Here is a 14,811-nt window from a genome sequence, read left to right on the forward strand (position 1 = left end):
GTACGATGCTCTAGATGAGCTTCAACTTGCGCATAACTATGTAATAAAACTAATCCAACTCCTATATATATTCTATTTCTAATGAAATAGCATTGCTTGAAGAATCAATGTTACCACCATAGTGTAACCAAAGTGAATCTGCAAGTTGGTAGAGTCTGATGGTGTTGGATTGTTCCCATTAGGTGAACCATCAAACCCGTAAACCGCTGAACCTCCTGAGGATGGATTGGGTAGAGTGTTTGATGAAGGATTCGCCGGGTTAAAAACAGCTGGTGGAGTTCCAACCCTAAGAGTTACATTTTCAGTTAGGAAACTCTGCAGAGGGTTTCTGACAAAAGCAAGAGAGTTGAAAGAAATGTTTTTTATTACCCTATTGTCACGCCTCCTGTTGGTGTTATAGGTGTTGATGTGACAGGAGGCTGGTTAACTGTTTGTGTGGATGGAGTTGGTGTTGTTGTTCCTACTGGAGTTGACGTTGTTGATGAACCAGAACCTGTCTGGTAAATGCAAGAACCAGTACCTGTTTCGTAACAAACATTCAAAGCTAAGTCAAGCAAGAAAGAAACAAAAAAGCAGAGTATATAAACTCTGTTTTTTTTCTCACTTACTTGGGTTGGTGCTAACTACTGAGGCTGCACCGCCAAAATCACAGCTTTGTGGAGAAGGATTCTTCTGGTAATAGCTGTTGAAGGCAAATGAAGCATGATTCTGAAGACTGATAGGCGAATAACAGCTGCCTCCTTGCTGTATCTGAGAGCAATCCGCTTTACCGATCCCGCAGGCATAGTCAAGAGCCAACTGGAGTGAGGTTTGGGAGGCTCCAGGCTTTGCCACGCACCAGCTTTGTCCTGAAACCGATGGAGAATTTGAGGAAACAGGCGGTGGAATCACAGGAACCGTCCCTGAGGGTTGTGTTGGAGGGTACTGAGCCACTGGGTTGGTCACTGGTGGTGTGAGTGTAGGAGGGACTACTGTGACTGGAGGGTTAATAGGAAGTGCTGGAGCTGGATTTGTGGGCGTTATGGTCACCGGAGGGAATGTAGTAGCAGGCGGTGTAGTTGTAGGGTTTGTAGGGAAGACAGTTGGTGGGTTTATGACATCATGAGTTGTTGAGGAACAGAGTGGGACGAGAGAAAGAAACAAGAAGAAGTAACTCTGTTTCTCCATCATTGCTTGAAGTTGTTTTTGTTTTCTTCTCTTCTTTCTTGGGGTTTATAAGGAGAACAAAAGCTTTAAGATTCTTCATGAGAAAATTAGAGGAGAAAAAGAGAGATGAAGCTGACTGTACTTAACATGCAAGTGACTAAGTAAGAAAAAAATAAAGAGAAAAAGATGTTTGCTTTGCTATGAAGTCTTTTGGATTTGGCCACTGACTAATCTCATCTGTATCCTTTTTATTTTCTTATATTTTGTACAAAGATATAACCTTTTGCTAAAGAAAGAAAAACCCATTTTTGTCAGACCCGTTTCAGACACAAGCATATGCATAAAGTTCTGCAAAAGTTTTCAAGAAAGAAGCTGCAAATTGGTATAAATATATATATTTTTCTCTTATCCAAAAAAGGAGAAAAAGGAAGAGATTAAGATCATGAAATTAATTAACCCAATGGTTGATCTCTGCTTAGCTCAGCAAAACCCACAAAGATTTAAAAGAAACCTTCAAAGCGGAAAGTGATTGGAAAAAAAGCAGAGAAGGTAAAGCTCTGTTAGCTGTTTTCATGGATTAGTTTATTGTCCTAATGCTAAAGCAAATTTCTCATTTATCCTCTACACGTTTGAATATTGTTCTTTGTTCTTTAGATAAGAAGATCTATTCATGCAAGTAGGGACAACCCATGTGGAATGGTAGATCTTGATACTTTCTTCTAAAAAGACTGCATGGGATCAAAAGCATGTGTACAGACAAAAGCAACAATTAAACTATTGTCACATACAAAAGTTTTAGTAGTTCTTGTATTCATCTGAATCTGAATAGATGGAAATCAAGATTGAGATAATAGATCCCTTGATAAACAACTTCATAAGGAAGATCATGAAATAAGAGCTAATACACTGTTGATTTTAGTGGTTAGGCAAAAGACTTGCAATAAAGAGAGTGAGATTCTGGTTACTCACTTGTGGGTTTTATTACACTCTTTATGATATTTGGTCCATCAACATATCTGAGAAGAAAGGATCTGAAAGAGCCTCTTTAGCTGATTTATACTTCTCCATCCGCTTCTTCAGTGACCTCAATTCTCTTTCATCTTTCGAAGACCGCTCCTAGAACATTGACGCAAAGGAGTATCAATATTGCTTTTCTAACAGCTAATAACCAATAACCAGTTATGTGTCCTGCAAACTTACGAATGACTTCTTGGTCAGTAAGAGATCCACCAGGTAGATTAACCAGAGAACGTTTGTTCGAGCAAAGCTGTTGTTAGAAAGAATAAGAAACAAACCATAGCATACAAAAATTAGCAAATTATTTAAAGCACCCTTCAATTTAGCAAATACAAAAGTTATAACACTTACTGGCCTTCCCAGCTATCTTTGGTAACTGCCTTCATCTTTCTGTAAGTTTCCGACTGCAATATGACAATTATTAAAGCATAAATAAACATAGCTCCTTCAAGTAACTAAAAGCTTCATTACATTCCTTACCTGTTTATCTCCTTTTGGTCCTTTGAAAAGGTATGGATCAGCAGTAAGGTCCAGAAACAGTATCTTTTCACCTGATATTAGCACCATGTACATTGGTAGTTGAGCATTAGATGGGACCTTATGGTTTACATTATATCACAGTATTGATAAACCAGAAACTCACCTGTGTTGATTCTTGAAAGAGTAAAGTCGATTATGGATATCTGTACTCCAAAAGTTTTGATGAAAACTTGTTTCCCTTCGACAATAAAAGGCAGAGTACTCGAGTTATTACGACTTAGAAGAATGTTTCCCCTGAAAAATAAACAAGATCAGGCGAGAGAACACAGTACTAAGTAGTATACTAAACCCATATAGTAAAATATACCAAATTAAAGACTAGGCTTACCAGTGCAGATCTCGGTGCTCGAACTCAAAAGCAGCTTCAGCAACAGCCAGGCCAGCAGTGACCTTACATGTGAAACGCATGCTATTAACCAACAACCGTTTACTCAATTTCTGTTACAAGAAACAGAGTCTATAGCTTACCTGAACCAATAAGCTCCGTGCTTCATCAAAATTCAAAAGAACGAAGCTTTCAAGGTCTTTGCCACCATGTTCCAGAACAAACATGACATAGCACTGGAAGCAAAAACCAGACGGCAAAATGTTATAGAAATGTTTTTTCTACCATATAATAAACAGACCTTTCTGAAATCTAATGAAGTGAAAAGAAACTGACTTGTTTCTCCGGAAAATCTGGGTGATCATTCTCAGAGCCATTTTTTGCATCCCAATCTTCCCATGCTTTTACCAGTATAGGGTCATACGGACCTTGGCACACTTTTATACTGCAACAACAATATTATGAGCACAGGTTTGTGAAATCATGCACAAAAGTTCGGAAGAAGATTATAACAGAAAGTCACATCTCCAGCTTATTTAGGTACTGAGATGACGTACTCTTGAGTTCTTATGAACGTCGGGCACAGATTCTGAGCTTCAGTCTCACGTTCTCTAAGTTGATTAAGAGTCAAAGAGAGTATCACCTCCTCAAGCAGTTCGTCAGCTCTCTGCAACAAATAAACATATAATAAGATGTCATGTATTACACATATAGTATTTACTTCCATTTTGCTGTAAGTATTTGCATAATATTAACCCTTCCATAACTCGTTGTCATAACAGCTGGTGTGAAAAAATGCAGGCCTTTCTTTCACCATCTATGCATTACTTTTGAGATGATTAACATATCTATACATTATAACGATGTGTTCTTCTCTATATAGAATTAACTAAAGTTGCAGTCACTGCCCTCTTCAATATTTCCTCACATGCTAAAAATGATCCTTTCACTAACTAGAAATTGTATCACTGAGAGCAAAAAGAAGGTAGGTAAGAAAAAATACCTTCTGTATTTCTCCATTAACAGTGAAGTCTCCATCAATTGGAACTATTTTGCAGACACTAGGACCAGCCCTAAACGCCTCCCCATATGTACCTTCACCAATCTTGACAATGCTTTCTGGTTCACTGCAAGATAGAATCATGATTTTAAGTAGCTCAAATTTAACACAACGAGATCAGAACAAGTATATCGCATTTCTCAACCAGGGTTTACCAAAGAGTCAACCAAAGTGCAGAACACTCCTAAAAGAAACAGTGTAACACTAGACAAACACCAAGTGCAAGAACATAAAAGATCATATTTACGTCCATACCAGAATTTGGAGAATACTTCCATGAAGTTTGAAGGTTGCATCTGTCCACAGGCGGACAATAGATCAAGAAATGGCTTCTCGTAATCTGGATGAGGGGATACCAGATCAGACGTCAAAGACAGTCGTTTCAGCTCATCTTCAAGGTCGATTTCTTCCGTCTTTATCTTTACAACAGACACATCTTCGAAGTCAATTTCCTCTGTCTTGATCTCTCTGACAGGCACATCTTCGGCATCTAAGCTGTCACCAGCACTCTGGATGAGCCGGAAAACTAAACTGTTGCTAGCAGAAGGATTTTCTGGGGTTCCTAGAGCCAATGCATCAAAGGCATCATCATCAAGTATTGGCTCTAAGCGCGAGGTTGAGTTTGAGGTTTCAAGTATCTTAGAGAGTGTGCTTGAAGGACCACAAGGACGATTTAACTTCTTCGAGATCAGCCATTTCTCTAATCTTGTGGCCAGATGTGGCACTTCTGCAACAACTTGTTCCCCGTCGATCCATGTACTAGAGTTCTTGGTCTTGGGAGATGGACTCTCTTCCACAAGCTCAAAAGCATCAACCTCATGAAAATACTCCTTTTCTTTCTGCAAGTCTGGAGCTTTCACAGCTTTTCCCTGAGAGATCACAACATAATGCGTTTATAAAGTTCACATTCTGACCGTCTTCTAGGAGACAATGAGAATGTAATGTTAAGAGAACACTAGGCTTCGTATAAAAATCACATAACTTAGTGAAACAACTAAGATTACCTTTGGAATAGCAGGCTTCTTTCTCCTAACTGGTTTCTTCTGAGGCTGATTGTTGACAAAAGCGCCAACTGCTATACTCTCCCTCCCTCTGCCACAGTTATCAAGCTTTTCATCAGTCTACTCTTAAAAAAAAATTTGTTGGTACTTCCTTGACATTTCAACACACAGATGGTGTGCACTAATTTCATAGCTTGAAAATAATGCTCAGACGACATAAAAACAATAAAAAGATTAGATTTTTAGTAGCAACGGTAAGAATCAGAACCAAAATTAGGGTAACGCTCAGAATATAACCTGGTGGAAAGGGAACGAGTCCAGCTATCTCTCTTGGGTCCGTTGATGAAACTAGTACGAGCCCCTTTCACTGACCAGACTCTGTTTCTCAGACACACATCGAAATTAAAACATTGTCAGATACAGAGACAAAATAACAACGAAAGGAAGTTCTTCCTTTTTTTTTTGCAAAATTACAAATTTTCGGCTGCTGAAGGCTTCTCAAGCTTCTTCCTTCTCTGATAAACCTCGACTTGAGGTACATCTCTGAACCCATCTCCGTCTTCTTCCTCGGATCTAGTTATTTCAGACCAAAGATCAACTGACCACAAAACACCAACCGTTATAAATAATTTCAATCAGAAACCCAAAACCAAAACGAAGTTAAACATCGGAAATCGATCTATTCACCTCTCTGTCCCATCTCCGAACCTTCTGAGCGCAACGCCAACTAAGAGACAGATTTTTGAGTTTTGAACTAAAGTTTCTGGACCGGGAAGGCGGGAGAAATTCGTAGGTTTAATTTGGACTCTTAATTGGGCCTCTGAATAAAATAAGCCCAATATTGGTTTATCTATTCTGGTACAATATCGTCCGGTTTGAATTAATTTTTCGTATAACCAAATTGAACTTTTGTTCATATTTTCAAAACCGGGTTTCTAACCAAATTATATTCCTTGGTTCTTATTAAACTCTTTCGTAGTTGATTCACAACTCAAAATCTAAGCATGAATAAATGCTAATAGTTTCATATTTATTATTAGTCAATGTTCTTTTACTTAAACCATAATCCAAACTTTCTGCTAAATATGTTTCTTTCCTCTTCCTTGTCGTGTAATGATCGGACAGTTAAAACATCTTCCACCTCACGGGAATGCAGTGTGTATCGTATATGTACTCTTGATCCCAAAAACGAGGAGAAGAAATCAGATCGTATACAGCTCTCAAAGAACAGAGAATAAGTCACACCAGCAAAGATCCGTATTTTCTAGTCCAATGGTTCATGATACCTAGATTAATAAAAAAAATGTTCCTTAATGAATACTTTGATTATTACAAGCTGAAATATAAGCCACTAACAATAATAATACCAAGGTCAATATTAATATATCCAAAGTGAAAGGATTGCCACATCACTAATAGTAATATGGTATTGCCCAAGTGACCATATCACCACCGATGTGGGATATATTAATAGAGAGAGGTTGAAGACAATTGACCTAGATGCAGATAATGAAGAATGGTTGGGAGGATTTGAGTGGGAAGATGAAGCAACTGAAGACTAGGTGGATCCATCCGTATCAGCTAAAACACAAAAGCATATAGCATGGTTGTCAGTGTTTGTCTTACATCCTTCACATCATGCTTTCATATTTTAGAGTAAATGGGAGGAGAATAAATAAGTGAAAAGAGTGGAAAAGTTAAAATGGAAGAGAGAAGAAAATGGAGTAAATGGAAGAAAAAGATAAGTAAAATAAGTTTTACTCATAATTTGTATACTAGTGCAACATTTTCCTCTATCGCAATAAAAATGAGTGGAAATAAAGAAAAATGTTTTCACCAGATTGGTAATTTATGAGAGTAATTAGGAGTACCTAAGTTTTTCACTCAAATATTTACTCTAAAAGTACATTTTAATCAAAGTCTAGATCTAAAGAATCCAAAAGGCAGAAGGTACAACTTTCAAAGAACATAGAATAAGCCACACCAGCAAAGATCTGGGTATTTTCCTAAAGAATATTCTGATTATTAAACTTTCAAACATAAGCCACTAGCATTCTAGCAATAATTATGCTAAGAACAATTTTAATTTGTAAGTTATTAATTTGTTGGCGTCTTTAATTGATTGACAAGGACAGTTATATAATTGAATAAGACCTAAAAAGACTTATCTTTTTAATAAAAAAAAAAGACCTAAAAAGAGTCATCCTTAAGTTGTTGGCGTCTTAATTGACCGATAACAGGTCCCATATATTATACATATGAATAAGACCTAGAAAAAGTCATCCTTATTTGTTCGCGTCCTTAATTGATTAACAAGGACTTATTATTATAAGACCAAGCCTGCTTGCTACTTTAATATTAGAGCATCAGCAGCGATCAATTTCTCTAGCCACGTTTCTCAGCATATATATACATTAATATTGTAAGACAAACCAATTACCTGAACTAAGTTTAATGTTTCAAAATTTGTTCTATACAGACCTGTAGAACATCTCTCATAAAAGGCATGAAATTTTTTTCATGAGGGATACATTTCCTCTTTTCTCTCTTTCTTACTTTTCAGTTTTATAATAACTTTTTACAGAGATACCGGTTACACAATGTTGCCATGCTCTTAGTTGCTCTACGTTCTTGAGTTTCAACGAGTGGAGTGGTTGGGGTTTCTTCTTTTCATTTTGATCTCCTCTTTCTTTTTTTTTTTCTTTTTTTTTTCTACCGGAGCACGATGGGTAACGTTACAAGCGCACTTTCAAGAGGATTTCAAGCTGCAAAAAATTTCAAGTACATTCTCGAACTGGAAGATCATCTCGAGTCTTTGCAAGAAGTTGCGCTACTCCTCGAAGCAGAGAAGGTTGTTTTGCAGAGCGAACTAGGTTTGCGAGTGGAAGAAAAATTCAAGGTATGGATTTCTGAAGTCGAAGCCATCGAACCAAAGGTCGCTAAACTGCTTGAAGATAGGACTGCAGAAATCGAAAGACTGTCTATGTGCGGGTGCTGCTCCAGCAACTTCTTTTTAACCAACCGTTATGGTAAAGATGTATTCGAAACGTTGGAGAAAGCACAAAGAGTTCTGTCGTCAAAACCTTCTGGCGAGGTGGCTAGGATGGATCCTAGTATAGAAGAGAGAGCCACAGTCGGTTTAGAGAATATGCTTGAAGCTACATGGAGCCGTCTCATGGAGAAGGAAGTTGGAATCTTGGGTCTCTACGGTATGGGTGGTATAGGGAAAACCACACTTCTCAAACAAGTCAACGAGAAGTTACTCGAGGAAAAAAATGAGTTTGAGGTCGTGATATTCGTAGTGGCGTCACAAAACCTACAGGTTGGAAAGATCCAAAATGAGATAGGTGAAAGACTATGCACCTGTGGCATGTCACATGAGTGGGAGAAAAAAACTCAAAAGGAGAAAGCCTCTAGTATATATGATGTTCTTACAAGGAGAAGATTCGTTCTGTTATTAGATGACGTATGGAGGAAAGTGGATTTAGAAGAAGAGATTGGGATTCCATTACCCACACCAGAAAATGGAAGCAAGGTTGTCTTTACCACTCGCTCGAAATACGTTTGTGAGCGTATGGGACCTCATGACTTGGAAGTCAAGAAACTAGATCCCGAGAATGCATGGGAACTATTCCGACAGAAAGTGGGAGGTAGGACAGTAGACAATGATCCAAAGATCCTCGAGCTGGCAGGAAAAGTTTGTGAAAAATGTAAAGGCATACCCCTAGCACTCAACGTTATTGGGGAAACAATGTCATACCAAACGTCCGTACGCCGGTGGCAGCGTGCGATTGTTGATCTGGATTCAAATGCGGCCAATTATCCAGAAGTTAAAGACGAGATTCTTAAAATTCTCAAGGTTAGCTATGATGGTCTTGGGGAGGCGGAACAACAATGTTTCCAGTACTGTGCTTTATTTCCAGAAGATGATGAAATTAATAAAGACATGTTGGTCGAGTACTGGATACATGAAGGGATCATAAATGAAGGTGGAGATAGAGAAATGGCAGCTTTCAACAAGGGCTCTTGGGTAATCAATATCCTCCTTGGTGCATGTCTGTTGATGCCTACTGGCACTTCAGATTCTGTAAAAATGCATGATGTGACTCGCGAAATGGCTCTTTGGGCTGCGTCTAATTTTGGGGAAGAGGAAGAGAACTTTATCGTCAAGGCAGGTGCTGGACTGCAACAGATGCCTGAGGTTAGGAACTGGAACGCGGTGAGAAGGATGTCACTTGCCAATAATGAGATTCAGAACATCTCTATCTCCCCCGATTGTCCTAACCTTACCACATTGTTGTTAAAAGACAACAATCTGGTGAACATCTCAGGTGAATTTTTTCTATCGATGCCTAAGTTAATGGTTTTGGATCTATCTTCCAATCAAAATCTAACCAAGCTGCCAGAAGAGGTTTCAAACTTGGTGAGCTTGAGATATCTTGACTTATCAGGAACAAGTCTAGAGAACTTGCCTGTAGGATTGGGAAAGTTGATCCAGCTGAGATACCTTAATTTGACCGGCGTACGAACTCTTCAAAGCTTTAGTGTGATATCGAGTTTGGTAAATATAGAAATGCTATTGTTAGATGATACTACTTTAGTAAGTCTGGAGTTGATAGAGGATATCAAGTTACTTGAAAAATTGAAAAGTTTAGGGGTAAGTATCAGTGATTTGGTTGTTTTAGAACGTCTTTTAAGTATCCCCAAATTGGCTAGATGTATCGAAAATATATCTCTGGAGGGAGTTGTATCAAAAGACGGTCCGTTGCAGTTAGAGAAGGCTATGGGTAACCTTCGCTATATCGGGATTGAAAGATGTATCATCTCTGATATAATGGAGCACAAGAGATATGGACGCAGCAGTACATGCTTCGAAAACCTAGTCTTTGTCAATTTTTATGAAGTCAGTGGTGTACAGGATTTGTCGTGGTTGTTGTTTGCTCCGAATCTTTCATTTCTATCCGTAAAGGGACCATCACGGGAGTTGCAAGAAATTGTAAGTAGAGAAAAGGTCTCTGGTATACTAAACGAGGAATCGAGAATTGCACCCTTTGGAAAACTACAATCGATTATTTTACTCAACTTGGAGGAACTGAAGAGTATCTACTGGGAACGGTTGGAACTTCCAAGACTAAAGAGCATGGATATAGCATACTGTCCAAAGCTGAAAAGGCTTCCATTAAGCAAGGAGAGGGCTTACAACTTTGACCTACATGAATACGGTGAAGAATGGTTCGGAGGACTTGAGTGGGAAGATGAAGCTACTGAAGACTAGGTGGATCCATCCTTAATCAGGTAAAACAAAAACGCATATATAATATGGTTGTCAGTGTTTATATCTTACATTTCTCACTTCGCATCTGCTTTGATATTCTCAGGTCGCTCTCAAATAGACAAGCAAGTGCACAACTTCAGAGACAACCCATTTCTTGAGTAGCAACTGTTTGTATTCAGCTCCTATAATTGTATTTGTATTTTCTTGTTTCATGTTATTATTGTTTGAATTTGGTGTGAAACTTGTATGCGCCTTGGGTGTTCTTAATTAGGCCTCAAATCCAATTTAAAGCCTTATAAACAAGCCCATGTTTGTTTTATCTAATTTATATATCCGTACAGACGGTGCTTTCTCAAATCATTGGTTGCAAATGATTTTCGTATAAAGGCTTTTTGAATTGGTTGGTTGAACTTTCTCTTTCATTTAGAGGAACAAAGACTAGACCACCTCTTTGGTAACTGAATCACAGTTGAAATATTTAATAAATACTAATAATATTGGTTAGTCAATGTTTTAAACTCAAATCATCATCCAAACTTTCTGCTCTATATGTTTATTTTCCTCATACACGTACATGCAGATGATGTTTCATGTGATGCAATAAAATGTAGTTATCATGTATTAATACAAATATAGAGAAAAGAGCCCAATTGAGTTAAAAAGTAAGCTATAACCAGATGGGATTATATAATGTAACAATTCAGATGCTTAAAGTTCATGTAAATTATGCCCTTTTTTTTGCTAACAATTCAGATGCTTAAAGTTCATGTAAGTTTGGACGGATTATATTTAACGAAAAAATGTAAGAACTTTGATTTAAAAAGAATTTTTTATTTAAGTCAAAATATATAGTGAATAAGCTAATGTTGTGATAGAAAAAGATCCTAAAATGAATTTTGGTTCCTTGATTGTATTAATTATTTTACTATTTGAGAGAGAAATAAATATATGGCAAAATTTTTAAAAAAATTAGGAAAATATTAGCAAAAATTTAATTAAAAAACGAAATGATAACAAAAAAAAATTAGAAGAGGCCGAAAAATACATAATATGTGTCATAAAAATTAATATGATAACTACATATATAATTTCACAAATATTTATGAATTATTTTTACATCAAATTTATAAAAATATTATAACATTCTATACATAATATATTATTTTCATACAATAATTTTTAAAACCACTCACTTGGCCAGTAGGAAAGCGCTTCTCAGGGTGACGAGGTTTCATATGAATAACATCATAACCGAAGCTTAGCCAATAAGCATCAATGGCTTTTCTCAGACTATCCCACAAATTGACTTAATCAGACATTGTTGATCACTAAAAATTAGAATTAAGAAAACTTTGAGAGATAAAAGAAAGACAATGGAACAATGATCAGAGAACACAAACACATTATATACATAACACATTCACTTGTAAGTTATTGAGAAGGATGCAGATGCATCAAATTAGTTTATTTTTTGTTATAAAATTTTGTAGCTTTTACTTTAGATTTTATTGCTGTAAAATTATTTAAAAGTTTTCAAAATTCTAAATATAAAAATTAGAAAATTGATTTGTAAAGCCAATATATTTCTTTTAAAATTTTTGGATGTAGTTTTAGATTTTCTTAATGAAACATGATTGGTAATAAGATTGGCAGTAAAATAAATTATAAAAGCTGTTAGAAACACTAGTAGCATTTGCCAATCGTCCCAAAAAGTCATGAATTCGTTGGCGTCTTTAATTGGTTGACAAGGACAAGTTTATATTATACGAACAAGACCAAAGCCTGCTTGCTACTTAAGTTTCTGGACGTTCTTATAGAGATAGAAACCTAAGTTAGATAAGGATAACCTCCACCCCTCAATATGGAAGTTATCCTATCTCCTTATCTCTATAGTTCTTGAGTTTCAACGAGTGCTTGGTATTCTTCTTCTTCTTTCCATTTTGATCTTCTCTTGCGCTTTTTTTCTATTGAAACACGATGGGGAACGTACTTTCAAACGGCTTTCAAGCTGCAACAAGTTTTTTTCTTGAAAAGGCCAAGTGTATACTCGAAGTGGAAGATAATATTGAGGCTTTGCAAGAGGTTGAGCCAAACCTCAAAGCAGTGAAGGATGACTTGCAGAACCAGATTGAGTTGGAAGAACGAAAAGGTTTGCGAGTGCTAGAAGAAGTTAAGGTATGGCTTTCAAAAGTCGAAGCCATCCAACCAAAGGTCACTAAACTGCTTGAAGATAGGACTTCAGAAATCGAAAGATTGTCTATGGGCGGGTACTGCTCCACAAACTTCCTTTTAACCTATAGTTATGGTAAAAATGTATTTGAAACGTTGGAGAGAGTACGAAGTATTTTGTCCTCGAAACCTTCTGGCGAGGTGGTGGCTAGGAGGGTTCTTCCACCTGGTATAGAGGATATAACCACTCAACGCACAGTCGGTTTAGAGAAGATGTTTGATGCTACATGGAGCCGTCTCATGGAGAAGGACGTTGGAATATTGGGTATTTACGGTATGGGAGGAATAGGGAAGACCACACTTCTCAAACAAATCAATAAGAAGTTACTTGAGAAAAAAGATGAGTTTGGGTCGTGATATTTGTAGTGGTGTCTCAAAACCTACAAGTTGAAAATATCCAAAAAGAGATCAGTGAAATACTAGGCCTCTTTGACGAGGAGTGGGAAAAAAACACTCAAAAAGAGAAAACCTCTCGTATATATGGTGCTCTTACAAGGAAAAGATTCGTTATGTTATTAGATGACATATGGAGGAAAGTGGATTTAGAGGAGATTGGGATTCCATTACCCTCACCAGAAAATGGAAGCAAGGTTGTCTTTACCACTCGCTCGAAATACGTTTGTGGGCGTATGGGACCTGATGACTTGGAAGTCAAGCATCTAGACCCAGAGAATGCTTGGGAACTATTCCGACAGAAAGTGAGAGGTGCAACACTAGACAATGATCCAAAGATCCTAGAGCTAGCAAGAAAAGTTTGTGAAAAATGTAAAGGCTTACCCCTAGCACTCAACGTTATTGGGGAAACAATGGCATTCAAAACGTCAGTACGCGAGTGGCAGTGCGCCATTGATGATCTAAATTCAAATGCGGATGATTATCCAGAAGTTAAAGACGAGATTCTTAAAATTCTCAAGCTTAGCTATGATGATCTTAAGGACGAGACAGTACAGCAATGTTTCCAGTACTGTGTTTTATTTCCAGGAGATTTCTTTATTTATAAAGACATGATGGTCGAGTACTGGATATCCGAAGGGATCATAAATGGAGGTGGGGATAGAGAAAGAGCTATCAACCATGGTCATAGGATATTCGGTAAACTCGTTAATGCATGTCTATTGATGCCTGTTGACACTTCAGAGTATGTAACAATGCATGATGTGATTCGCCAAATGGCTCTTTGGGTTGCGTCTAATTGTGGAGAAAAGGAAGAGAAAGTTATCGTCAAGATAGGTGCTGGACTGCAACAGATGCCTGAGGTTAGGGACTGGAATGCGGTGAGGAGGATGTCACTGTCAAATAATAAGATTCAGAACATCTCCATCTCCCCCGAGTGTCCTAATCTTACCACATTGTTGTTAAGAAACAACAATCTGGAGAACATCTCAGGTGAATTTTTTCTATCGATGCCTAATTTGGTGACTTTGAATCTATCTTACAACATAAATCTAACCAAGCTGCCAGAAGAAGTTTCGAACTTAGTGAGCTTGCGATTTCTTGAGTTAACAAAGACACGTCTAAAGAACTTGCCTGCAGGATTAGGAAAGTTGATCCAGCTGAGATACCTTTCTTTGTCATGCGTACAAACTCGTCCAAGCCTCAGTGTGATATCAAGTTTGGTAAATATAGAAATGCTATTGTTAATTAAAACTACTTATCTAAGTCTGGAGTTGATAGAGGATATCAAGTTAATGAAGAATTTGAAAGGCTTGGGGGTAAGTATCAATGATGTGGTTGTTTTAGAACGTCTTTTAAGTATCCCCAAGTTGGCTAGCTGTATCGAACATATATCTCTGGATCAAATTGTAGCAAAAGACGGTGCGTTGCAGTTTGTAACGGCTATGGCTAGCCTTCGCTCTATCGTGATACAAGCATGTATCATCTCTGATATAATGGAGCATACGAGATATGGATTCAGAAGTGCAAGTCCCATTTGCTTCCAAAACCTCTTCCTTGTCGAAATAACTGGCGTCAGTGGTATACAGGATTTGTCGTGGTTGTTGTTTGCTCCGAAACTTGCATTTCTAACCGTAAAGGGGCCATCACCGGAGTTGCAAGAAATTGTAAGCAGAGAAAAGGTCTCTGGTTTACTAAACGAGGGGTCGAGTATTGTACCCTTTCGAAAAATACAATCGATTCACTTAGAATATTTGGAGGAACTGAAGAGTATCTACTGGGAAAGGTTGGAATTGCCAAGTCTAAAGCGCATGTCTATAAGACA

General features: G+C 37.6%; 3 protein-coding genes and 1 pseudogene across 3 annotated transcripts; 2 read left to right on the forward strand and 2 right to left on the reverse strand.

Moving 5' to 3' along the window:
• Nucleotides 1–6: 6 nt before the first annotated feature.
• LOC130505806 (PLASMODESMATA CALLOSE-BINDING PROTEIN 4-like) lies at nucleotides 7–1,267 on the reverse strand. Its single transcript, XM_057000412.1, has 3 exons — nucleotides 609–1,267; nucleotides 370–520; nucleotides 7–286 (listed from the first exon to the last, which is right to left on the reverse strand). The coding sequence occupies exons 1-3, from the start codon at nucleotides 1,168–1,170 to the stop codon at nucleotides 79–81; spliced, it is 921 nt and encodes a 306-aa protein (XP_056856392.1). The 5' UTR covers nucleotides 1,171–1,267; the 3' UTR covers nucleotides 7–78.
• A 578-nt stretch (nucleotides 1,268–1,845) lies between these two features.
• On the reverse strand, nucleotides 1,846–5,876 carry LOC130505805 (serine/threonine-protein kinase haspin homolog). The gene is made up of 15 exons (XM_057000411.1): nucleotides 5,777–5,876; nucleotides 5,564–5,687; nucleotides 5,387–5,467; nucleotides 5,093–5,180; nucleotides 4,344–4,957; nucleotides 4,032–4,155; nucleotides 3,586–3,695; nucleotides 3,365–3,473; nucleotides 3,172–3,264; nucleotides 3,032–3,093; nucleotides 2,807–2,937; nucleotides 2,644–2,714; nucleotides 2,515–2,567; nucleotides 2,347–2,413; nucleotides 1,846–2,262 (listed from the first exon to the last, which is right to left on the reverse strand). Exons 1-15 carry the CDS (start codon nucleotides 5,787–5,789, stop codon nucleotides 2,137–2,139), a joined length of 1,866 nt encoding a protein of 621 aa, XP_056856391.1. The 5' UTR covers nucleotides 5,790–5,876; the 3' UTR covers nucleotides 1,846–2,136.
• Nucleotides 5,877–7,580: 1,704 nt separating this feature from the next.
• On the forward strand, nucleotides 7,581–10,564 carry LOC130505803 (probable disease resistance protein At1g61300). The gene is made up of 2 exons (XM_057000410.1): nucleotides 7,581–10,384; nucleotides 10,468–10,564. Exon 1 carries the CDS (start codon nucleotides 7,815–7,817, stop codon nucleotides 10,362–10,364), a length of 2,550 nt encoding a protein of 849 aa, XP_056856390.1. The 5' UTR covers nucleotides 7,581–7,814; the 3' UTR covers nucleotides 10,365–10,384; nucleotides 10,468–10,564.
• A 1,618-nt stretch (nucleotides 10,565–12,182) lies between these two features.
• Nucleotides 12,183–14,803, forward strand: LOC130505804 (putative disease resistance protein At4g10780; annotated as a pseudogene).
• The last annotated feature ends 8 nt before the right edge of the window (nucleotides 14,804–14,811 follow it).

The sequence above is a fragment of the Raphanus sativus genome, unplaced genomic scaffold (assembly GCF_000801105.2).
Source record: "Raphanus sativus cultivar WK10039 unplaced genomic scaffold, ASM80110v3 Scaffold2593, whole genome shotgun sequence".
Taxonomy (NCBI): domain Eukaryota; kingdom Viridiplantae; phylum Streptophyta; class Magnoliopsida; order Brassicales; family Brassicaceae; genus Raphanus; species Raphanus sativus.

Coding starts and splice junctions, on each gene's coding strand:
- LOC130505806 (XM_057000412.1), bottom strand. CDS start 1,170: ATGATGGAGAAACAGAGTTACTTCTTCTTGTTTCTTTCTCTCGTCCCA. Junction 521..608: donor AGTAGTTAGCACCAACCCAA/GTAAGTGAGAAA, acceptor GTTACGAAACAG/GTACTGGTTCTTGCATTTAC. Junction 287..369: donor ACAGGAGGCGTGACAATAGG/GTAATAAAAAAC, acceptor TGTAACTCTTAG/GGTTGGAACTCCACCAGCTG.
- LOC130505805 (XM_057000411.1), bottom strand. Junction 4,156..4,343: donor GAAGTATTCTCCAAATTCTG/GTATGGACGTAA, acceptor TCTATCTTGCAG/TGAACCAGAAAGCATTGTCA. Junction 2,414..2,514: donor AAAGATAGCTGGGAAGGCCA/GTAAGTGTTATA, acceptor TTCTAACAACAG/CTTTGCTCGAACAAACGTTC.
- LOC130505803 (XM_057000410.1), top strand. CDS start 7,815: ATGGGTAACGTTACAAGCGCACTTTCAAGAGGATTTCAAGCTGCAAAA.